The sequence below is a fragment of the Vulpes vulpes genome, chromosome X, assembly GCF_048418805.1.
Source record: "Vulpes vulpes isolate BD-2025 chromosome X, VulVul3, whole genome shotgun sequence".
NCBI classification, from domain to species: domain Eukaryota; kingdom Metazoa; phylum Chordata; class Mammalia; order Carnivora; family Canidae; genus Vulpes; species Vulpes vulpes.
In genome coordinates this window covers 103,633,170-103,659,484 of record NC_132796.1, presented here as the reverse complement: position 1 = coordinate 103,659,484, position 26,315 = coordinate 103,633,170, and the positions used below count along the sequence as shown (strand labels likewise).

The window sequence follows — 26,315 nt, the reverse complement described above, 5'->3', positions numbered from 1 at the left end:
ACAATATAGAAGTTCTATTAATCTGGGTTTTTAAAAAGATTTTATTTATTTATTCATGAGTGACAGAGAGAGAGAGGCAGAGACACAGGCAGAGGGAGAAGCAGGCTCCATGCAGGGAGCCTGATGCGGGACTCAATCCTGGGATTCCAGGATCATGCCCCGGGCCAAAGGCAGGCACTAAACTGCTGAGCCATCCAGGGATCCCCTGGGTTTGTTTTTTTTAATGTTATACAGCTTTGTATTACCAACAAGACTGGAAACTCCTACCTTGTTTTCCTCGAATTCTCCACTCCATTGCCTAGAAAAATACTGAACACCCCAGCTGATTTTCCTCTCTATGCTTACTGCAGTGAATTAATTCATAAAAGGGATGGATTTGTAGCCCAGTGTATATGCTTGGGGGAAGAAAAATCTAATCTCTTTTGAGAAGTTAGGAAAAAAACACAGGCCATATACTAAATTTGTAGCTCCAGAATAAAGAAAAAAAGAATAAGGACATTTGCTCCTGCTTTATCAGGAGCCCTTTCCAGGGTACCTGGGTGGCTCAGTGGTTAAGCATGTGCCTTTGGCTCAGGTCGTGATCCCCGGGGTATTGGGATTGAGTCCTGCGTCAGGCTCCCCATGCGGAGCCTGCTTCTGCCTCTGCCTGTGTCTCTGCCTTTCTCTCTGTCTCTCATGAATAAATAAATAAAAATTTTTAAAAAGGAGCCCTTTCCAGGCTAATCTCACTGTGTAGTCATCTGGCAAAACTGAAAACATCTAATTATAATCAAGTATGCATTTGTTTCTATTGTAGACATTACATATTGTTCATTCATGGTCCCAAATGCCTCATAAGACTAGGAAATGCTGGGACACCTGGATGGCTCAGTGGTTGAGCAACTGCCTTCGGCTCAGGGCGTGATCCTGGGGTCCAGGGGCTGAGTCCCTGCGTCAGGGTCCCTGCATGGAGCCTGCTTCTCCCTCTGCCTATATCTCTGCCTCTCTCTGTGTCTCTAATGAATAAATAAATAAAATCTTAAACAAAGACTAGGAAATGCTATGCCTATTTCCTTTATAGTTCCCTCCAGGTACTCTGCACACCTGATCATTCAGTACCATATGAAACCTAACCACTGGTGTAGCTGACATTCCTGGAAACAGAGCAGCTGTGAAGGGCCTGAAACAGGTCGATCTTCTCTGTATCAGCCGGCAGTAGATCCAGTCAGATCAGAAATTAATCTTGTTTCTATCACTGAGCGGTACTCCTAGTCAGACCTGAGTGAACTTCCAAAACATTCCTCATAAAAGCAATTTGATTAGGGAAACAAGGAAAGGAAGCCAACTGATCCCTGGAGCCACAGTAATAATGGCCCCTAGCTATTCTGCTGAACTATCTCTACCTTAAAGCTGCTACTCTTCAACCCCCCAATCCCATCTATCTCTAGAGTCAAAGGAAGAGGAGCTGAAAGGAGTAGACATTGTTTGGAACCAATTAATGATTTTTCAGTTAAAAAAACTTTGGTTTTGCTGTAAGGAGGAAAAGTTTATTCACAAACTATAAAGTTTCTCTTACCTGTTTAGTTCTATGCTGGGATTCTGTGGACAAATTATTGTATGTATAATGGGCCTGTGTGATACCACAAAACAACACTGCAACCACACCTACAAAGACAACAAGTTCCAAGTTCACATCAAAGGAGACTTCTTGACTTTCATATTGAGGCTTTTTTTTTGTATATTTTTTATTGGGGTTCAATTTGCCAACATATAGCATAACACCCAGTGCTCATCCCGTCAAGTGCTCCCCTCAGTGCCCGTCACCCAGTCACCCCATCCCCCTGCACACCTCCCTTTCCATTTCCCCTTGTTCGTTTCCCAGAGTTAGGTGTCTCTCATGTTCTGTCACCCTCACTGATATTTCCCACTCATTTTCTCTCCTTTCCCCTTTATTCCCTTTCACTATTTTTTATATTCCCCAAAATGGATGAGACCATATAGTGTTTGTCCTTCTCTGATTCATATTGAGGCTTTTATTTTACAGAAGATCATGTGCTTAGCACTGAAATTTCCAGTTGTGACTTACTTTGTTAAGATGAATCACTTCTATTAAAAATCTTTTTTATATTCTAAAGGGACAGCATAAATCCCAACCCTAGTAAGTATGTTCAGATGCTAGAAGATGTGCCCACGTGTAGAAAAAATGACTGGCAAAGTCATTCCCCATGAAGGCTTAGAGTCAAAAAGAGAAAGGACCCTACCTGTGAAACCCCATGCTTCAGCCAAGAGGAAGGTACTCCAGGACATCAAGAAGAACAAGCCTGTCTCCAACAGCTGGAACTCCCGTAATTTGGTGAACTTTGTCACGTAAGACTGTCAAGGTCGGTAATGAGATCTCGTAAAACAGAAGTAAGACTACAAAAAATAATAGTTGAGGCAAGGCAACCATGAAAGGGCAAGAAGGGTTCTCCAATCTAACACAGGACACAGAATAAGGAGTTGCCAACATGAAGGACTTCTTAAAATGAGCATTGGACTGAGGAGTCAGCAGTCTTTGCTTCTATGAGGGAGCCACAGTTTTGTCAATCCAATTGTTTTATGGGTATCGCACGCCTTGCCAGAAACCAGATTATAAAGGACAGAGACATGAACAACAGATCAGATATACAACAGGCCACGTCTATTAACCTGCAATCCAAAGCAAGACGGCTTCCATAATTATAGCAATTTACACTTACTAAGAATATGGCATTTCCATGAGATTTCATGTTTATTTAATCCCCTAGCACCTCCGTGATGTAGAGTATTCTGTGATGAAGAAACCATGGCATGTCACTCACTTACCCTAATCTAAAAAGTATTTGTTAGTCAACCAGAGAAGGGCCCGTGTAGACCTGTGACAAATCTCAGATGAATTCTCTCCCTACCCTCAAGAAGATTATAATGGGACAGCAGTATGATTTGTCCTGGCTTATCTTTCAGAACTTTTTTACTGTCTATCTGTGCCTCAGTTCACCTGTAAAAAGCCAAAAGACAAGTCTCTTCCAGCACAAAGCTGAATTAGAGCAAACTTACAAATCCTTGAAAAAGGTATTGGTTTTTTAAATTTTCTTTAAAGATCTTAATTTTTAGTAATCTCTACACCCAATGTGGGGCTCAAACTCATAACCCTGCGGTTAAGAATCACTTGCTCTATTAACTGAATCAGTCAGGTGCCCCCAAAAGTATTTGTTTTATATGAATATTTCTTAGAAGTTTTAGAGCTAGAAGCTCTTTAGAGATCATCTAGTCCCACTCATATTCCTGCTGTCTGCCACCTTCCTAAACTGAGGGCCCACAGGTCAAGTGTTGGTTCTTCTATACCATAAGCTCCAATAAGGCAGAGGCCATGTCTGTCTTGTCCATCTTTGATGCCCAGAGCATAGCATCTGGCATGCAGCAGGCAAGCATTTCAGGAAGCATTTTCTGAATGAGCACCAGAATGACTTTTCTAATAGCAAACTAGTAGCAGTGCCAATGACTCGAGAACCGAAGGTTAAAACTTGTAAGAGCTGAGATGAATTCCCATCTGTCCAAACCCAGGAAGCCTATTTTGTTCAACTGACATCATTGTCGTACAATTCCTATTTGTCCTATTCAACAAAGAGCAAATGAACAGCAGTGCAGAATATCTAGGGGCTCACTGAAATGTATTTACCTTTATGTCAATTTAGTCTACAACCTTAAAATTCACTCCCAGAGGGTCACTGTGTCTAATTAGATTTTTGTAGTGAAAGTTGGAGAGCATGGAGCCTAATGCAAAACAATGAAATTCCTTTATTTATTTATTGGTAAGGGTGATTACCTAATGTTTTCAAACCAAGTCTTTGGTCATAAGGTTAAGAATTATAGGGATACCTGGGTGGCTCAGAGGTTGAGCGTCTGCCTTTGGCTCAGGGCGTGATCCTGGAGTCCTGGGATCAAGTCCCACATCGGGCTCCCTGCATGGAGCCTGCTCCTCCTCCTGCCTGTGTCTCTGCCTCTCTGCCTCTCTCTCTCTGTCTCTCTCGTGAGTAAATAAATTCATTAAAAACAAAGGTTAAGAACTATAACACAATGGAGGTGCCTGGGTAGCTCAGTCGGTTAAGCATATGACTTTTGGTTTCTTTTTTTTTTAAGATTTATTTATTTATTCATGAGACAGAGAGAGAGAGAGAGAGAGAGAGAGAGAGAGAGAAAGAGAGAGAGAGAGGCAGAGACACAGGCAGAGGGATAAATATGCTCCATGCAGGGAGTCCAATGTGGGACTCGATCCTGGGTCTCCAGCATCATGCCCTGGGCTGAAGGTGGCGCTAAACCGCTGGGCAAATGGCGCTGCCCTGACTTGTGGTTTCAGCTCAGGTCATGATCTCACGGATCATGGGATGGAGCCCCACATCAGGCTCTGTACTCAGTGGGGAGTCTGCTTGAAGACTTTTGTCCTCTGGCACCACCCCCTCCATTCTCACTCTGTTTTTCTCTCTCTTTAAAATAAATAAATAAATCTTAAAAAAAATAATTTAAACACAATGGAAATTATGGAACTAGGAGAGACCATGGAATACAGTATTCAACCACTTTTTAGGTTAACAAGGAAAGATTAATAAAAGGATATTAAAGCTGTCACCACACCAGTAGCAGCACCCATCGCAAAAGATCCACTGAAGATCCCAAGGAAAATCCCAATAGACTTGAACATGGCTGTGACATCAAAGGTGTGGCTGTTGTCTCCAGCTGGCTGGTATGCCACTATTGAGCTACAAAAGAGAGATTGTTTTTACTTCTAGAAGCAATTTTTACTTTAAAAGTTATCTTCAAAAATAATAAACACCTTCTCTAATGTAGTATCAAAAACAATGAATACCTTCCCCAATGTAGCTTAAAAGATAAAATCAGGGTGGGGGGAGAGGTTAGGGGGAGGGGAAAGAGGACAAAAACTTTTGATCTGAATTGCCAAAATAAGGACAGAAGGTTACCAAAACACCCTGTGGTGGATCTAGCTAGCAAGAAAATCCCTCTTTTACTTAAATGATAATTTCAAGAGAGAGAATGTTTTAAGGTCCTCTTTATGAAGTTGTACCAAGCCTTTTTCTCCAGTGTAAAGATACTGTGCAGAATTATTCTTTTATGACTCTGTTCAAGACTTACTAGCACTGAGTGCCTACAAGCCCCAACATACTAATGTGAATGAACTAATGAAAAATTCTACTTGTTTTCAGCAGAGGCATAAGAATATAATGAATACTGCTCAATACTCAACCTGGTCACATTTTGTTTTTCTTATGGGAAAAAAAGATGACTGAAGTACCCTTTCAACTTTTAGAATACCAGAATGGGCCCAATGCCTAACATCTATTCACTCACTGAAATGGACTTTTATAGGGAAAAGGGCTTGAAAGTCCATCCAAGGAATTAGAATCCACTTAGCTTACCCAGCTGGACCTCTACCTCAAACTTTGGAAAGAAAGTCACTCTGTGAGAGGCCAAGAAACGCAATTACAGAAGACACTTTCCATCTTGAACTTACAAGTCCAAACCTGGTCTAGAAATACTTCTTTTTGAAACGGTCACCCTGGGAAATAGAAATGGCTGAGAAAATCACTGTTGCCAGCAGGTGTCTGGCGAGAGTGCCTACCATTACTAAATCAGTTCTCATTGTAGCTAATTGACATATTAGTGTTTTTATAAAAAATCTGGACTCAAAGACATCATGCAAGTCATGTCAAAGAAAAGAAGGAGAAAAAACACATTCTTAGGAATATAATTAATTCTCCCTGTGGTTACCATGATGTATTTTAACGTTCAAGGCTGAAAAGTGGGCTTGCTATACCATGTACACCAAGTCTTTTTCATACCTTCACAATTAAAAAAAATATTTTAATAAATATGAAATGGCCTCTAATGTCATGCTATCTCATCTATACATAAAGGGTCCCACCACCATAAATGATATCTGACCACATTATAACAGGAAAATAAAGCAGCTGCTGGGAGAACAGAAAGAATCTTGCTGCTATAACCTTCTTTCTCTCTGCTGACAATTTTCAAAATGCTGGCTTGGGAGTGCCTGGGTAGCTCAGTCCATTGGGCATTGGACTCTTGATTTCAGCTCAGGTCATGATCTCTGGGTTGTGAGATCGAGCCTCATGTTGGGCTCTGTGTTGTGTGGAGAGTCTACTTGGGATTCTCGCTCTCCCTCTGTCCCTCTTCTCCTCCCTGGCCCCCTCTCTCTCACTCAAAAAAAAAAAAAAAAAAACAGCTGGCTGGAACAAAATGTCTATGCCATGCCTCCTGAGACTGTTTTCCCTGAGTTAATTCATATAAATTCAAGATTCACAGCAATCATTATTTTATTTTTTTAATCATGAAAATGTACAAGAGCACATGAAAGCATGGTGGGCTGAGAACAGATGAGAGGCTTGTTTTCATCTTCTTTTTCTTTTTTTTAAGATTTCATTTTTTTTTATTTGAGAGACAGTGAGAGAGCAGGAGAGAGGGACAGAAGGAGAAGGAGAAGTAGATTCCCCACTGAGCAAGGAAGCCCAATGCAGGGCTCGATCCCAGGACCTGGAGAGCATGACCTGAGCTGAAGGCAGACACTGACCCAACTGAGCCACCCAGGTGCCCCTTGTTTCCTTCTTCTTTGCCAAACACTGGCCTCTGGATTGAAATCTTAACTGATTTTTCCCAAAATTTCAATATTTTATCTTCAGGCAGCAACATTTTATATACTTTTTTTTTAATCATAAAGGTAATACAATGTGTACAACTCAGAGGGAAAAATCACCCCATCCTTCTACTGCCCTGACAGGGCTATCTTATTTGCCTTCTGTATTTCTCTCCCCTCTTCTTGTTACATGTATGTTATTTCATGTTTAATTATGACTGTAGGGAACATACAGTTTTGAATTGTGCTTCTTCATCTGATAATGACATAAATTACTGGTCTCTCTACGGTTTTTAAGACTTCAAAAGTGGTCCAAATGGATGTAAGCATTTGTTTAACCATTTCCCCACTGTTAGACATGTAAAAGGTGCTTCTAGTATTTTTGCTACTAAAAATAAAAATGTGAAAGAGCATATTTGCACTTTTTTACAAATTTTGGACTATTTCCCTATGCTACATTGCTAGAAGCTGGGTATTATCATACGTATAGCTCTTTTTACATGTAGTGCAACTGGTTTCAAGTAGATGTTTATTACATTTTTAGAGGGAAATAAGACTGTACTTTTCAATTTTTTTTACTGATAATATGCATTAGCCTAGAAATTCTACTTCTAAAAAGCATCCTACAGAAAAGCTCACAAGGATTCACAGAGACTTACACATAAATATGTTCACTGCAGTGCCATTCACAATAATACATTATTAGAAAACACCAAACGTTAATCAGTAAGGGATATCAGAGGTAAACTTGTGCTGTATCCATACAATGGGATAATAGAAGCATTAACACACTAAAATTTCCAAGTGAGAAAAGCAAATTACAGAAGAGTATGTTTAGTACTATGCCTTTTTTTGCTTAAAAATTATTAATATATGGGTGGGGGATATAGGATAAGTGGGTGATGGGCATTAAGGAGGGTGCTTGATGGAATGAGCACTGGGTGTTATATGCAACTGATGAATCACTGAACTCTACTTCTGAAACTAATAATACACTCTAAATTTAAATAAAATTAAAAATAAAATAAAAATTATTAATATATTTAGATGCATGTTAATATCCTAAAGGAAAAGCCTAGATGAAAACCTTAACAGTGGTTATCTGAGGACTGAAATTTCAGAAATTTTCTACTTTGTAAGTCAAATACTTTGATGTTTTTGTTACAAACGTATTAATTTTGTTGTCATAAATAAAGACAAAGAGATGCTATATAAAAGTGTAGGTGATACCAACTGCAATATGAAGAACAACATTCTAGTGACTTTGATTAAAACATCAGGGTGTCTCAGTCCTGGCACCACTGGTATTTGGGGCCAGATAATTATGTTTTGTGTGGTGGGTGCTGCCCTGTATACTGAAGGATATTGAGCAGCATTGCTGGCCTTCACCCACTAGATGGTATGAAGTAAAGGCATCTGTCTACGGGGCTAGATATTTGCTTAGTAGGAGTAGGCTGGCAGGACTGAGTTCCTCAGAGGTTCAGATTCATTCTTTCACCTGCAAACACCTTCTAATAACATGTATAGTAACTTCTATAGGTAGATTAAAGTATTGCTCATTTCAATAATTGTGTTTTCAAAGTATATATTATTTAAAACTTCTAAAAATTAACAGACATTTCTGCAGTGCTTATGTTAAATATGAGAAATACAGATTAAACTACAATGAGATATTGCTCAATCATCAAACTGGCAAAAATACAAGTCTGACAAATATTCTGTTGAGGAAGCTATGAGGAAACAGGCACTCCCATAATTCAGTGGTTAATGTGCAAAATGGCATAATCTCTTTGACAGGTAATGTAGCAATGTCTAACAGAATTACGAATGTATTTACCCTTTAACATAGTAATCTTACTACTGGAAAATTATCCTACTAATATATCTATGCATGTATAAAACAGGTGAGTTCAAGGTTAATCACTGCACCATTGTTTGGGATAGCAGAGGACTGAAAACTCTTTTATGCTTCTAGCAATATGAGACTGATTAAACCAACTATAAGTTCATAGTAAATCACATGGGATACTCTGTAGCTGCAAACAAAGAATGAGAAAATTCTCTGCTTCCATATGATAAGATCTCCAGGATATAGTTATGTGAGAGAAGCTAGGCATAGAATATGTTTAGCATGCTACTTTTAAAATAAGAAATAAGAGGCAAATAAGTATATTTATTCATATGTGTGCCTGTATTTGGATAAAGAAGTACAAGGATACACAAGAAACTAATCAAAATGGTTACATATAAGGGGCTGGAGGGACAGGTGGATGAGAACAGGAATAAGAATGTGGCTTTTCTAGGTTACCTCTATACATTTTTGATTCTTGAACCACGTAAATACATTATCTGTTCCAAAAATATAATTTAATTTAAAAAGAAAATGTTCATGTTATAATGTTAAAACAGAATAAAAAAGTATATACACACCACAATCACAACTATGTAAAAACAGCATGCATAGAAAGTAAGAATAAAAGGCAGTGCCCTCAAATTTTTATAGTAATTGTCTTTAGGTGTGAGAAGGATATACCATTTTTTTCTTCCTCACATTTTCCATGTTGTCTGTAAGTAGATATTTCTTTAAGAGGAAAAAAATACCTCAGTCTTTCAAACGTCTGCATTTGTAATGCACTTCATTCAATAAGTGACTTTTGGTTCATAGTACCCTAACATTCAAAATATAGAAGATAACAAGAAAACAAACACTTACGAAGACAGCACTATGGCAACAGCATCGTTGAGGACACTCTCCCCAAAGAGAAGTGCATAGAGTTCAACATCTACTTGAAGCTCGTGGAATATGGCAAGTACAGTCACTAGCAAGTAAAAAGAGTCAGAGGAGTATTTAGACATTACAAAAATAACATAGTCTCCTTCATAGATGATTATGATGGTTACTAAGAAATGCATCTTTTCCTCTTAGGATCTGATCCCAATAAACATTCTTTTACCATATTAAAGATTCAGTATGTCCCTTGTCCATACTTATGTTTTCCCTAATTGTGTACCCGCAATATTTCCTTTATCTTATAAATAGTTGAAATTAACCCTGGAGGACTCAGCTGACCTACATGTTTCACGCAAATGCTAATAATCTTGTCTTGTACATTTCTTCTCCATAAGGAATATATGCAGAATTTCTTACAGACCAGGTGATCATTAATCTTTGATGAAGAAGGGTATTACTAAAAGCATTTTTTGCTGCAAACTTCACCTTCTCCTTGGAGCTTTACAACTCATTTCTATTTGACTTGCAAATTTCAAGCACACTGGTTTAGTTTAGCAAAGACAGTAGGAAATGAAAGCACAAGTTTGGTTTTTGGTTGAGATAAAATTTATGATCAGAATTACAGCTGCTATATTTAACTTAATGAGAAGCCAACAATTAGGCTATTACAGCCTGAGAAGATTAAAAACAAAACACAACAACCCTTCTTCTAGGCAACAATTCTATGAGAAATTCTTAGAAAATCAGATGAGATTGAAGTTGCATTATAACCTTAATTGCTGAGTCATATATAGCTCACCACTAAATAAATCCAAGCAGACATGAGAGATTATTATAACCAGGGATTGGAGAGCCCCTTCAAATGCCAACCAACAAAACAGGAAACTTGCATTTTAAAAGATGTAGTTTTTACTGCAAAGCATTTCATCTGGAAAACACTGATACAAAAACTTACCAAGAGGAGAAAAGGAGGACAGAAGTAGTACTGAAGAATTTTGCAAAGAGAACCTATGGCTCACTCTTTTAACAAATAAACAATTCCAGAATAACAAATGATTATAGGAGCAAATAAATGCCTATATAACTCAGAAGAAATGTAACTGTCCAACTTAATATGAGCAAAACAGTTTATCTTGAGCCATTCAGGCAATTCTTCTACCAACACAAAGCCAGAAGGTTGAAGTAATGTAGCCAATCCAACTGACAAGATTTCTCAGACATTGAAAAGTCGAGCACCTTGCTTCTAAGCAAAAGGACACAGAAAACGGAGACCACTGGCTCCTTGCAAAAACCATCTTATCTTCATACAGATAATGGGAGCAACTCTAAACAGTAAAGGGGGCAGCCTTGGTGGTCTTGAAGGGAACAATTTGATTTTGTTTTTAAAATGCTAAACTATGCAAACGCCTCTCTAAAATGCCCTCTGAGCTTGATAAAATCATCTCATATAGAGAACAAATTTTCCTACTTCCTATATATAATGCCCTATGTTATCAGAGTTAATACAGGAATTCAGAGATAACCTTAGGATCCTACCTTATATTGTGCTGAATGACAATTAAAGAGGATGATTAACTTACAAGGCCAAAAGGTAGAACAAACCTTTGCCAAGGTCCTAAAGTCCAGTGAAAAAAACCTTGCATCCTTAGTTCAAAAACTCCAGTCTCCAGTCCCATCGCTAGGTCTTCAGCCTGCATCCTCTCTAAGTTCCTACCATAAGCATAGCTGTGAGACTCATCAATACCACAGTAGGAAAACTACAACCTAACTATATAGAATGACATCCATTCTCCAGCTGTGCTCATATCAGAACTACATCAGGGGTGCCTGGGGGGGGCTCAGTCAAGTAAGCGTCCGACTCTTGGTTTTGGCTCAGGTCATGGTCTCAGGGTTGTGAGCTCGAGCCCTGCATGGAGCTCTGCACTCAGCACGGAGTCTGCTTAAGATTCTCTCCCTATACCCCTCCCACTGCTTGCTCACACACTCTCTCTCTCTAAAATAAGTAAATAAATAAAACCTTTAAAAAAAGTCGATTTTATATAAAGTCGATTTTATATAAAAACAACTAATGCATAGTAAGGCCTACCAGTGACACCAAATCCCACGGACAGTAGCAGAACTGCCTTCTAACAATCATTTAAAAACTGTTTTTCCTGCTCTCACATGTGGATAGCTGAATACAAACAGAGGATATTTAGGGAACTGGCTTTCCTGAAGCATGAAATAAGTGTGTACCATTATTACACATTTTAACTAATCTAGTTCATATTCTCCAAATCCCCAATTACTAAAGATAGACACCAACCTGAATTTCTGAAGAAAAGGCCGTAAAGCCCTCATCTCAACAGCATCAAACTGAGGGCCAGTAATGAGCAAGTAAAATAAAGTAAAATAAAATAAAATAAAATAAAATAAAATAAAATAAAATAAAATAAAAAATAAAATAAATAAAATAAAATAAAATAAAATAAATAAAATAAAATAAAATCAGTGTGTTTAAGCCAAAAGGATCCATGAATTTTGTTTTTTTCCTCTACAAATGGAAGTATCATACTGTGGGAATTTATGAATCTACACCTAAAGGAAGGATTACACATGTGTGCTTTTGCTAGCAAAACATGGTACGTTAAGTCCTGAAGTTCCACTCTCACATGCACATACCTGGGTCAGTTGCTGATACAATGGCACCAAATAGCAGACAGTCTGTAAAGTAAAAATCTCCTGCAAGCTGTCCGGTTACTTTCATCAGTGTAACACAGCCGTACATTATTGACCTGGTCAATAGACACATTTCTACTTTAGAAAAAACAGCAACTATTAAAGAAGTTAGAATATAGTAGGAAGAAAAAGATGCGTCTGCTGTAGTATTCTGTGACTAATCTCAAATTTAACTCATGTCATTTAAGTATGGTAATACCTTGACCTTTAAGGAAAATTCACACAATTTATCATCTAAGTGAATGCATTTTACTGAAGAAGGTCCGCAAACACAGTCAGGAATACAGTACTGCATAAATTAAATATGCATTGTTTTTTAAAAAGCATAATTAGAAGGATAAAAAGTGTTTCACCTTCAAGTACTTACCCAATTACAAAACAAGAAATTGCTGTTCCAAGAAAAGCATATGCTAGGATAGACCCAAGGTTTCGAAAGAAATGTCTCTAACAAAAAAAAAAGAAAGAAAGAAAAGAAAAAAGTTACAGTGTGTTAGAATACTTACCGATTATTTGAAAAAGGCTTTCTATTCTAGGGTGCTTTGCTAATATTAAATGTATTATCCATTAAAGGAAATAAGTAAGAGAATTTTTTGTACAGGCATAAATTTCAGCAAGGAGAGGAGAAAGGAGGGAAAGCTGGAAAAAAAAACTGCCTGTTTCTGTAGTGTCAGACAATGACAAAGTCCATGGAGTTTCAAAGTATATGAAAGTGTTCAAAGTATATGAAATACACAAGCACTTACTCTTTTCAGACTATATCCTGCATAAAATATGATAGGAGGAAGTAATATGTTGAAAAATACTTCTGGATCAAAGGTAACCTGTTAAAATAAAGAGTTCTTTTAGATGAAATCCCTTAGAAGAGTTCGTATTACATTATCAAATTATCAAAAAGAAAAAAGATTGTTAAATTGGGGAAAAGGCAAGTACATTATTGTGGTCACTGGAAAGTATTTCATATAGGATAGCTGTTGTTATATTTCTCAACCAAATGACAAGGAGACAGTATTGGAGCAATCAGTTAAAGTCATATCTGTGGAAAGGGTGATAAAATACTATGACATTAAAAATCTTAAAAAAGGAAAAAGCATGAACATATCTTTGCTTTAAATAAAAGAGACCCTAAGCTGGTAACAAAATTTGGAGGTATGGCACGATTGCTGGCAAGAAGAAACTGACTTCTTGTATAGGTCATGCCTCTAAAGGTATATGGCAGCATATTATGGTATGACTAAGATTTCTAGTCCTGACAGCCTATTTGTTTTCATTCTAGTCCCTATAATAACATAGGTGCCCTTTTCTGTTCATGAGGCTGCAACAGGATCTGACATGAACACAAAGCAGCTACACACATATCCATGCTAAAATTTTCGTTTACTAGGACTTTTAAGGAACTGGAATTTTCCACAGGTAGAAAGAACTCTTGCAAAGTCAAGTAAGCTCGGATGAAATTGTAAAAAGCATTAAAGATGGTCTGAACCACAACCAAGTAGCTATGAAAGCCAAGTCCTGCCCATGCAGAAGACAGAAGTGGAGGCACATAGCCATGGGTGGGCGGAAGAGAAGAGACACGAGCAAAGAGGCCCCAAGAAGCTTCGGCGGGGGGACTATGGCAGGGGACAGCAGAAAGCAGTGCCAGGAATGTCTGGGTGCCAGGAAAACTGCAGTATAGCCTCCCACATGGAGCTCGATACACAGCATGGTACAGTGACTGATACTCAGAATGAAGCCCCTGACGTTGTGCCAGATTATGAATCAAAGAAAGATTGAATTGTCCTCCAGACACAATGCAGTCAAAACAAGAAAAAATAATAATATCCTAAGAAATATTAATGGAATATTTTAGGTATTATCAAATAAACTCAATGTGCTGAAGGACCATAAAACTCTAAGGACCATCTGCAAATTGAAAGAAATGCTTATAAATTCTACTTAAGTCAATACTGATCACCATTTATTACAATTATAAATATCACTGAATGAAACAAAAAGGATTAGAGTACTTAGCCTCAATCAGAAAATGAAATGGACAGATGTCCATTCATTTCCTTAGCATTATATTACACTTGTTGAGATTTTTCTCCATTTTAAAAGAATGATTTTAAACATCATTAAAAATTAACTATTAATTCTCCTGAATTGCTTTGCTGCTAGTTATACACTTAAAAAAAATCCAAATGTTCCCTTTAACAAAGAACTTACCTTTCTAAGCATTTCATTATCTTGAACGTTATTGAGTTCGTGTGAACTAATTTCTCCTTTAAGCGTATATTCATAAAATTTTCCACTAACATTTACCAATAAGGTAGTTGGGCTTGACTGTACTTCACAGCTCAGGGTCACATTATTTACATCACTCGGAACGTGAATGCCATATCGAAGCACAAGGCCCACCAAAAGACCTGGAAATAATAAAAGAACCATATAAGCTCTTCTTTTGGACAAAGGCTACTTCTGTACCACACACGTCCCTTTGGATTGATAACAGAAGAACTCTTAGCATAGTCCTCTGTGGTTCAGAACAAATTTCTAGACTGAATGCAGTTACATTTAAAAGTATTACTATATTTGCAAATCTAAGAGTTTAATATTCATATAATCCAGTGGGACAAGAGGGGAAAACATTCCCTAGGGTACAGCATATATCACGGCATTTCTAGATCAAGATATAAGTAAGTGATTAGGAATGTAACAAAATAAAAAATAACTTCAAATTATCTGTACATAGAATAAGGTATCCCAACATGACAGTGTAATCATGTTAGAAATGTGTTTACCACCTCCATCTCCATCCATCAATTTATAAGACTTAAACACACAACACTTCTCAAATTATTCCTCCAGTACCTGGCTGGCCAAATAATACACATTTAACAAACTGGAGCATCAATAATATTTGTAGATCAACTGAGTTCTTCTACCACTAAAAGGTCAGATTTTTATTTAAAAACATGTGTTTCAAAATCAAAACATGGAATAGAAGTCCTCCGTCCAGCACTATGACATCAATATATTGCAAGAATTGTACTTGGATTTTTTTAAGATTTTATTTATTTATTCATGAGAGAGAGAGAGAGAGAGAGGCAGAGACACAGGCAGAGGGAGAAGCAGGCTCCACGCAGGGAGCCTGATGTGGGACTCGATCCGGGAACTCCAGGATCGCGCCCTGAGCCAAAGGCAGACACCCAAATGCTTAGCCACCCGGGTGTCCCAAGAATTGTACTTGGATCATCATATTGATATTAAAACGTACACAATGTTCTAGGTACCAAAACCTACATTGATCTGTTTAATAATGGCTTTATTGAGATGTAATTCACATATCATAAAGTTTACCCTTCTAAACCATACAGTTCAGTGGCTTTTACTATATTCACAAAGTCGTATATTGATCATCACAATCTAATTCCAAAACATTTTCATTGCTCCAAAAAGAAACCCCATACCTATTAGCAGTCATTTTCCACCTTACCCCCCAACTCCCAGCCCCTGGAAACCACTACTATCCTTACTTTCTATATAGATTTGCCAACTCTGGACATTTCATAGAAACAGAATCCTAGGGATGCCTGGGTGGCTCAGTGGTTGAGCATCTGCCTTTGGCTCAGGGTGTTGATCCCAGGGTCCTGGGATCAAGTCTCACATCAGGCTCCCTGCAGGGAACTTGATTCTCTGTGTATGTCTCTGTCTCTTTCTCTATATTTCTTATGAATAAATAAATTAAAAATCTAAAAAAAAGAAACAGAATCCAACAATATGTGAATTTTCATGTCTGGCATTTTTCATTCAGCATCATGTTTTTAAGGTTTATCCATGTTGTAGCATGTATTAGAACTTCATTCCTTTTCGTAGTTAAATAATATTCTATGGTATGGATCTATCTCAACTGCAAATTGAACTCAAACTTCTGGAACTTTCCTTTATTCCAAGAGGTACAGAGGTACAGAGGCTAGAGTACCATGCTGAATAGGCCCCCAGGGTTCTGAGATGAAAACAAGGTCCCTCCTTCAGGTAGCTCTCAGTCTAGTTAGTGAAAACAGACTGAATAAACAGTGACAGTATCATATATATGGAGACAAGGTGTTATAAAAATAGAAAAGAGGTACCTGGTGCCTATTCAAGCCAGACGGAAGAGGGACAACAGGGAAATCTTTCCAGAGGTGTCACATAAGCAAGGAAACAAAGTAAAAGAAATGGTTTTCCAGGTAGGAGGTACAGTAGTACACATCCAGTCATAGAAGAGTGAGAGAACACAGTCTATTCAGGGAATTGCATGTAATTTGGGATGGCTGGGTTACAAAGTGATGGAGTTGAGGTGTGCAAGATTGGCAGGAGCACTGTCATAAAAGACCTTGCGAGTTGGGGAAGGGAAGTTAGACTTTATCTCAAAAGCAAAAGGAAGCCATGGAAGGGTTATAAATAAACAGGGGCTTGACATAAGATTTCTATTTTAGAAAGACAGATTGCTCTAGACCATAGAGGTTCGAAGAGTCCAGACAGAAGGCCACTGCAGTCTTTCAGGCACTGAGGGCTTCGGGCCTCATCCCAGAGAGCAGAGAAAGGCATGGAGAGATTTTTAGAAGGTATTAGTTTTTAGAAGAACTCAGTGACTGAGTACACCAGGAGGAAGGGAGATGGGGAGAAAGACTAAGGGAAGCCAAGCTGACTTGGCAATTGGGTGGGTAAGCTGGCCTAAGCAGCCAGATATGTAGCAGGGCCATTTGGGGAGAAAGGGAACAGGTTCATGGTGGAAATCCTACAGTTCTGTTTCAGATCTGTTGAGTGTGAAGTACTTGTGACACAGGCACAGCTGAGTGTATGGGATCTGAAGCTCAAGGAAGTGTGTGGGGGTCTCAAGTGGAGATAGTTGAAGTCAGGTACCTCTGAGATAACCTGCAGAGCAAATAAAATGCGAAGAGGACTATGGATATATGCCCAGAGTTTTACCCCAACATTTACTAGCCAACATAAAGGAGCTGGTGGGGAGGAGGAGCTGATGAAGGAACCAAAGGAGGACAAGTAGCAGGAGTAGGAAGAGAAGAGGAAGAAGTGATGAAAACTAGCCAATTCTGTGGTCAAGTCAAGGATGACAGGTGTTATGAAGTGTCCGTCAGGTTTGGGAATGAGGAGCTCATGGGTGACCTTGGTAAGGGTAGTTCCAGCGGAGCAGAGGGAGCAGAAGCCAGTCCAGAGCTGGAAATGATAAAATGCAGGGAGGGGAAAGGAGCTGGGAAGTGGGGAAGGCACAGAGATGGGGGATTCTTTGAGGCAACTTGCAGTCACACGATTTTTAAAGTGAGTGGCAATGAATAACTGCTAAACAGTAGGATGACCTCAACTTGTAAAAAAGTTTTTAACAGGGACATCAGCATGGCTCAATGGTTGAGTGTCTGCCTTTGGCCCAGGGCGTGATCCTGGAGTCCTAGGATCGAGTCCCACATCAGGCTTCCTGCATGGAGCCTGCTTCTCCCTCTGCCTGTGTCTCTGCCTCTCTCTCTTTATGTCTTTCATTAATGAATAAATAAACTCTTAAAAAAAGTTTTTAACAAAGTTCCAGGTTGAAAATAAATGGAAGAGAAAATATTTGCAAATCATCTATCTGATAAGGGGCTAATATGCAAAACACATAAAGAACTCACATAAATCAATAGGAAAAAAAATCTGATTAAAAAATGGCCAGAAGATCTGGACATTTTTCCAAAGAAGACATAGAGATGGCCACCAGGTATATGAAAAGATGCTCAACATCATTAAGCATCAGGGAAATACAAATTAAAACCATGATGAAATCACCTTACACCTTTCAGAATGGCAAGATCAAAAAGACAAGAAATAACAAGTGCTGGCAAGGCTGTGGAGAACAGGGAACCCTCATGTACTGTTGGTGGGAATGAAAACTGGTGCAGCCACTGTGGAAAACAGTACAGAGGTTAATTAAAAAATTTAAAATAGGGATGCCTGGGTGGCTCAGTGGTTGAGCATCTGCCTGCGGCTCAGGTTGTGATCCCAGGATCCTGGGATCCAGTTCCATATCAGGCTCCCTGCAGGGAGCCTACTTATCCCTCTGCCTATGTCTCTGCCTCTCTCCCTGTGTTTCTCATGAATAAATAAGTAAAATCTTTAAAAAATTTAAAAACAGAACTACCATATGATCTAGCAATTCCACTTTTGGGTATTTATCTGAAGTAAACAAAAACACTAACTCAAAAAGATCTATGTACCTGCATGTTCATTGCAAAATCATCTACAATAGCCAAGACATGGAAACAACCTAAGTGTCCATCAATGGACAAAAAAGATAAAGGAAATGTGCTGTATATGCACTATGGAATATTATCCAGCCATAAAAAAGAATGAAATCTTGTCATCTGCAACAATATGGCTAGACCCTGAAGGCATTATGCCAAGTGAAAACAAGTCATACAGAGAAAGACAGATACCATATGATCCCTCTTATATCTAAAACAAAACAAAAGACCAAGTTCATAGATACAGAGAACAGACTGGTGATTGCCAGAGGTGGGGAGTGGGAGGTGGAAGAAATGAGTCAAGATGTATTAATTTATTTAAAAATTTTAAAAATGAAAAATATATTGTGAAAATATCTAATCTCTTAATAAACAAAATAAAAAAGTTATAGTTGGGTATCAGCTGAGTTTGATAAACATTACCTGGGTGAGAAAAGGCTATAGATCCATAGTCATCCTGCTTATATGATAAATAAAGAGCTCTTTTCTCTGCTATCCCATAAGATCTCCTAATTAAGAGGCTCAGTAAAAGTTGCCCCCCTTATATTTATGTGCAAAAATCATAGCTAAGCTACTGTAAGTAATAATAACAGCAGTACAAATTCTTTCCGTGTCCTAACACAGTCTGATTGTGTAAGGAATGGTATCTACCAGTTCTACAGCACTCCAACCCAATGCTGAAATGTTGCTGGGCGCCTTAAGGAGGGATCAGCACTTGGACAAATTTGAAACACATGCTTTGGCAGTTAAAGCTTCAGCAAGGAGAATAATTACTTAGGCTGGAAAAAAATTGAGATCCTTTCATTACAGCATCAGACATCTGAAAAATTGGAATTTCTCTGAATAAAGTTGATAGTTTACTTTGGGTCCTGTAAAAGGTCAAATCGTAATCATAGAGTTAAAGTAATTCTCAGTGAAGAGAAAGTACACAAAAAAGTGCTTTGTTAAGGGGATAAGGCAGAAACTTCTAGGCTCCTACATAGAGGCACAAAAAATATTGGTATCTCAAAGTTTAAAATTACCACTAACAGGCAACAAAGAATTCAACTGCAAAGAGATACTGTTCACAAAGCAGAGAGGTACCACCTCTCCTACACATTCCTGACCCTTTTGTGCTGGACGCTGGACCCCCTTCCAGGGATAAAGAACCCAGTATCACCTAAGGCCCCAATACTGTATGGGGCTCACGGTCAATGGAAATTGGTTTTCTAACGGATCTCAGCCCATTCTCCCAGGCTATGACACTAGATGCCTCTGATAGTAAAAAATATGGAAGAAACAACACTGGGATATCAAAAGTAGTCAAAATTGATAAAATTTCTACAGATTAGCAAGTGTATTATGTACATAGATTTATATATGTGTATGTGTGTATAATGTTTATCTACTTCTTGAAGAATGCTGTTAGATTTTGTCTTAAAAGCTAATTCAACTTCAAGACAGCTAAAAAAAAAAAAAAAGCAAGGTCTTTGCCATCCTCTGGTTAGTTTTACATGTGTTCATTCAACTTTTTGTCTCCTAGCACATTCTCTACAGCAGTTCCTCCAACCTTTATCTTCCTTCTCAAATCCTCAATCTCACTGCCTACTTTTCAGAGAAGCCGCAGGCCATCTGATGTAAGCTGCCTCAATTCCAAGCCTCCCTGTGTCAACATTAGCTCATTTGTCTTTAGCCCCCATTCTGGGGAAAGATCAACCTCTTTTCCAAGGGGATTCTTTCCAATCAGTCCCCATCCTAATTCTTTCTGCATATATTATCTGCTCCTCGGAATCTTACGCAGTAGATAATACTATAAATCTCTCAGTCATTGTTTCCTTATCTCTTAAATGGGGATAAATGACTTGGCCAACAGTATTTGGCATTAGGTGATAAAACCAGCATTGAAGTCTGGTTTTTCTATTTCCAAAGCCTCTCTAATCTTTTCCTTCTCCTCCTTCTTCAAGTAGTAGGCTCCATGTTGGTGTGGAGCTCAATGTGGGGCTTGAACTCACAACTCTGAGATCTAGACCTGAGCTGAAATCAAGAAGTGGATGCTTAACCGACTGAACACCCCAGGAGGCATAAGCCTCTCTAATTTTCTAATCATCTCCTTGCTCTCATGTCACAATGAACTGCTCCAGTGGTTAAGGCTTCTACTCCCTCACAGCCTTCTCTCACAATCCACCTCCAAAACCCCTACAACCTAAGTATTATCTCTCTACATATATGATCTTACAAAATTTTAGTATAGTATGATGTAGGAGAAAAAGCACAACTTTGAAAGTCAGATGGATGTATGAATTCCAGCTCCATCAAGTTCTAGTCTGTGACTTTACGATGGATAACCTCTCCTTGAATCTCAGTTTCCTTATGTGTAGTGATAATAACACTAACCAGTTTATCTTTATAATTAAGTTTTATCTCTTCAATATAAGGCAATAAAGTTAGAGGCTAAGAGAATGGGATATCTGAGCCAGACTGACTGGGTCTGAATCCTGGCTCAATACTTACAAATTATGGGACTTCAGGAAGGTCATTTAACTTCTCTCTGCCCCAATTTCCTTGTCTACAAAATAGGAAAAATAATAGTATCCATCTTACAGTGTTGTTAAGAGGTTTAAATAAATATATTAGAATGGTCAATAAACATTACCTATTAAGGCACAAGATTGTAAGTGCATTGTGGTTTGGGATGATGACTCATATCTGTATTTCCCATCATATCTCATACGTCAAAGACACTTAATATTTACTGATGAATCATGTCAGTTAAGTGTAGGACTCTAGTTGCTGTAAGTTTCAGGCAAAATTTTTCTTCCCAGTCCCTCGCTTTCTATACCATCTGTAAGCACACTACAGTGAGTGATCACTTTTCAGACTTAACTACCCTGACAATTTTTACTCGCTTTTAAGCTTCTTAAGCAAGCTAGCCCAAAGAACAGAACACTTCGGTGCTTTCACATTGTGTTTATAACTGGAGTAATTAGGCTATATTACAATCTAGAAACTGACCACAATTTAATCTTTTCTTTTTTTACTCTTGACTCTCAAAAAGATAAAGGAGAGGCTTATTTTAAATAGCATTTTTCCAGGAGTTATGTAGCTAAACCAACATCACAGACATAAAATCATCAGTGAACTGAATCTTGGAGGGCTGGATATTCTCAGAATATGGAGCCTTTTCATCCAGAAGTCAAGCTGAAAAATAAAGGTCTTATAATATATTAGCAAAACAGCTATGATGGTATAAGACTCAAGTAAAAGGTAAATGGCAGACAGTAATTAGTATTAGAAAATATCTATTTCCATGGCACTTAAAATACTTTGATCCAATCCCATCTATTCACAAACTAAACTTGGGAATTGGTCAGGAGGCTGTTTATTCATAGCCCCCATTGCCATATTGAGAAAATGAAACAGGCTAAAGAATGCCAAGTCGTGGCAAATCAAGCCCAGATCTGACTCCCAGATAACCCATCCCCTTTATATTCCACAAGAAATACCCTTGTTTTTCTTTCACAAAACACTAACACTAAGGTACTCCATTACCTTTTACTGACTCAAAAACATCAGGAAATGCAGTCAATAATCCCACTTTTGTATTTAACTCAAGAATTAGAGGAAGTTAATGATATCAACTACTGAGGAGCAAATATTTTCAGGGCACTTCTAAGTCCTTATTTGATATTAAAAATAAATACTGTATTTGCCTCTTATCAGACTAAGCAATTAAAAGAACTGTTTTGAGCCTAACCTGAGAAAATGCGGTTATAAAAACAATAGTATTACAGCTATTGTTTATTGAACACTTACTTAGGGGTCAGGTACTAAGCTAAAAACATTTCTTCCTCACAAAATCCTTCTATCATTTTCCCCAATTTATAGATGACAGTGTAAAAGGGTAAGAGACTTGCCTAAGATCACACAGAACTACTGGCACAATGGGACAGGAATCCAGGTCGGACTCTAAAGCAGGGGTTGGCAAACCACAGCGATGGTTTGTTTCTGTATAGCTCAAGAGCTAAGAACAGTTTTTAAGTTTTTTAGGTTTGTAAAAGGAAAAAACAAAAAGAAGAAAATGCAAGAGAGAATATAGAGACCTACTGTGACCCACAAAGCCAAGAGTATTTACTCTCTGGCCCTTTACAGAAAAAAATTTGCAGACCTCTGGCCTAAAGCCCTGCACCTTTAACCAATACATCATACTCTCTCCATATGAAGGAAAGAGGCTTCTGTGATGGGCTCCTTATTTTAACACCATAATACTCATTTGACATTTAATTGAATTTAAGACACCATTGTTTTCTTTATATGACCTGTCTACCCAGGAAAGCAAAGTTCCTTGAAAGTGGGGATCTTTTTTTTTTTTGTATTTTCTGTGCTTAATAGATAGTTGGCTGACTAGCAAATGTTTGAAGATAGTAAATATAAATCATACATTGTTATACAGAGAAATAATATAGAGGTGTAGCTTAAAGGGTGCTGCAAGTAAAATGCCAAAAATATGAAATATGAAAACCACCTAACATGTTTAAAAACTAAGAATCCTAAGAAACAGAGATATTTGTACACAGGCTTAGAATCGTATTACCTTACAGATGAAACATAACCTTGAGTTCATGCATTTTCCTGATGCACACAACTACCTTGTTTTGCCACCCTTGAGATGAACATATGCATATTCCAGAAGTCTGTATTTACTGGAACGGGCTGGGGAGGGAGGTCCTGGAGAAATATCTTTTTTTGTGTGCCAAAACTGCTTCTACCTATTTGCAAGTCTAAGAAGTAAAGCTCAACAAGCTCATCAGTTTTAAGCCCATTCCATATGAAGATAATCTTCATTCAGAGACTGCACGGAAAGGATTGTTTGTGCACCCTCATCTCTTCAGCCATCTATACCCTCACAGTCACGTTAAGACAGCAATACGCATCTTTACCTCTCATGAGGCCTCCCAGCAGGCCAAAATGCCTGAGTCCATAGTTTCATTTGCCCTTCTCGCCTTATGACCAAAAAATAAAAATACATAAGAAACCTCAAAAAGAAAGCACTCTAAAATGCAAGAAATGAAGCCATTTACTCAACGATCACATCAATAACGTTATGCCACCAGCAAGTCACCCATACTGCATATGCGTGGTGTTCCTAATCACTATTTGGCTGAACTGTCCTGATCATCGTACAACACACTGCTGGGAGATCTTTTAACTCTTTCCTGTCCTCACCTCGGTACGCCTGGATTAGGAGGGTAGACCATACGTATCCTAATCAGATATGCTGAGCATAGTACAATAAATCAGGACGTCATTAAAAACACCCTAAGCCTTTCTTGTAGCTTTTTTTTTTTTTTTTTTTTTTTTTTTTGCATTCGAGTTTCACTTGGGCTACATGGCAGTATGGTTTTCATTCTCAACCTCAAAAGGACAGGGCGTAGCAAGAGCTGGGTGATGGGAAAAGGTGGACTCTGCCTCCTAAAGAACACCAGATTCTGAGCAGTAGCGATATTACTGCAGCTTCAATGGACCTTAAACAAACTGACACCCCGGAGAAATAGATCGCTGTGTTGTCTTCCCCTCCCCCAGTCCCCAGCCCAATTCGAGACACCGCACCCACTCCCTTCCCATCCTCAGTCCCGGGTCTTGAGCTTAGTAGGCAGAGGCGGGGGGTGGGGGGAGATGCGTGGAAGAAAAAGGGGGTGGGGTCGGAGGAAAAAAAGGTGTGGACAAGCAAAGGAAAGGGTGTGCGAAAGCAAAGAAAACGGGGGGCGAGGCTGAGGAGGAAATGGGGTGAGGCAGAGAAAGGGGGACATAGCAGAAAAAAGGGAGACAAGGCAGAAAACGGGGGTGGGGGTGGGCGAGGCAAAAATGAAAGGAATCAGAAGGGGAGTCGAACACAGGCCGAGCCGGACCAAGAGAGGAGGCGAAGCAGCCGGCGGGCAAAGATAGGGGGAGCGCCAGAGGGCGGACATGGGTTGAGGCACTTGCCATAAATCATAGCCAGGCCGGTTTCGTGCAGGAAGCGGGCCCGGCGGTGCTTGAAGAGCCAGATGGTTAGAATGGTGAGGGTGAGGAGCAGGATGAAGATGAGCAGGTTGGCGCTGTCCTGCCGGTGGCTCTCCTCCGCTTGCTTCTCGGACACTATCTCCTCGTCCATGGCTCTCGCCGTGCCGCTGGCGCCGTCCGAAGCCCCGGCCCAGCCAAAGACGCCCACTGCGAGGAGCAACCAGAGCGGCCGCATGAGCCGGCGGGCCCCGGAGCCGCCGCCACCGCCACCGCCGCCGCGGCTAAGGGGCGCCCGCTGCCAGCCGCGCCGAGCCATGACTCCCCCCGCCCCCCGCCCCGCTTCTCACCCGCAGCCGCCCGCGGTCGGACCACTCCCCGAGGGCTCACGGGAAAGGGGCGGGGCCCCAGGGTAGCCGCCGGAGCGCGCGCCGCCGCCGCCACCGCCTCCACCGCGCTGCTCTTAAAGGGGACGCGTCACACACATTTCCCCCCCCTCCACCCGGCTAGCTCAGCCCCATTCCTTTGCCCTTCCGGCCTCCACCGCACCAGCTCCCCCTTAGCCCCGGACACGGACGCTCAGGTGCTGCCAGGGAACGAAAGGCTGTCGAATCTAGCCCATGGCCTTCTGGAAAAGAAACCTCAGCTCGGGGTAATCAAGAAGAGGTGGATCAAGCTAGGTCTACTTTGGTCCTATTCTTAGAGCTCTCAGGGGAATCAAGCTTTCATAAACCATCTCAATATTGTCCCCCAGTGTCTCTTAACTGGATAAGAAGTTGTCCCCTTGGGAGATGCCTAAAACTCCATCTCTGTCATTTAAATCGGATTCTCGGGCAGCCCCGGTGGCTCAGCGGTTTAGCGACGCCTTTGGCCTGGGGCGTGATCCTGGAGTCCCAAGATGAGTCCCACGTCGGGCTCCCTGCCTGGAGCCTGCTTCTCCCTCTGCCTGTGTCTCTGCCTCTCTCTGTGTGTGTGTGTGTCTGCCATGAATAAATAAATAGAATCTTAAAAAAAAAAATAAATCGGATTCTCCTTGTTCTATTCTCACTGGGGAAAAAAACACCACTGTAGTAGTTCATAAAAGAACTGACTCAAAGGCAAGGAATATGCATGTGTCTGTATGCTCAGGTGCGAATCCTCTCTCACATCAGAAACCTGTACAGAGACACTCATCCATCTTGCAGAAAAGATTCAATCCATGTGCTCAAATTTACCCGAGCTCCAAACACTCTTCTCCCTTCCCAAAGAGGAAATCTTTTGAGGTGTGGTGCTTTTCTACCCCCCCCCCTTGCTCCCTTTTCCTGCTGTTTTAACGCAGATTTCCTTGGCTGGCAAGTCACCTTTGACACCGTTTCTCATCTCTCTTCCTCCAAGAGCATTTTCTCTACTCTCAGCCTCTCTACATGGCACACCAGAAGATCCACAGTTCTTGCCTCTTCAAGAACAGTGGCTTCCTGTTGTCTCCATACTTAACAAAATCACATCGTAGTCTGTGTGGGCTTTTTGCTTTCTCTGGACTTTCATTTATACCTCTACATGGATGCACTACAAATCCCAAGCCCTGACCTGTCACTCTCCCTTCGGTCCTCTACCCACTAGTGGGATACTAAGCACATCTTGCTGTGGGACCTACAAAGCTCAACAACTACAAGTGCTTTAAAATGAGCTCATTTCCCCCCTTACAAACATGAATTCTTTCTCAAATTTTGCATATCACCAGTGGTGCTATCAGTCCAATTCCTATCATTCTGCCTGGAAGTCCTGATTCTCAAATGTTTTCATCTTGTGACCATATAACCCCCTTGCTAAGACAAACAACATCCAGGCAACTCCAAGCTACTCCATTCTGGATTCACTCCCACTAACCAGCTCTTTTTTTTTATTTTTTTTATTTTTTTTATAACCAGCTCTTTAAGTTCTGTGAGGATAGTGAGCTTTTTTTTTTTTTTTTTTTTTAAAGACCCAGAACCCAGTGTTC

At 39.7% G+C, this 26,315-nt stretch overlaps 1 protein-coding gene across 5 annotated transcripts in view; it reads right to left on the bottom strand.

Annotated features, from left to right (window-relative positions):
* SLC9A6 (solute carrier family 9 member A6) overlaps positions 1-26,315 on the bottom strand; it is a 63,599-nt gene that overhangs the window by 29,298 nt on the left and 7,986 nt on the right. For 2 of the 5 annotated variants that reach the window (XM_072743800.1, XM_072743801.1), the window contains exons 1-9: positions 24,323-24,676; positions 14,316-14,515; positions 12,857-12,934; positions 12,481-12,557; positions 12,057-12,169; positions 9,378-9,483; positions 4,619-4,754; positions 2,241-2,352; positions 1,556-1,644 (exon numbers count right to left, since the gene is read on the bottom strand). In XM_072743800.1, coding sequence (XP_072599901.1) covers positions 1,556-1,644; positions 2,241-2,352; positions 4,619-4,754; positions 9,378-9,483; positions 12,057-12,169; positions 12,481-12,557; positions 12,857-12,934; positions 14,316-14,515; positions 24,323-24,656 — 1,245 coding nt within the window. In that variant the 5' untranslated portion in view covers positions 24,657-24,676. The other 3 variants (XM_072743803.1, XM_072743802.1, XM_072743804.1) reach the window with 3 other exon arrangements.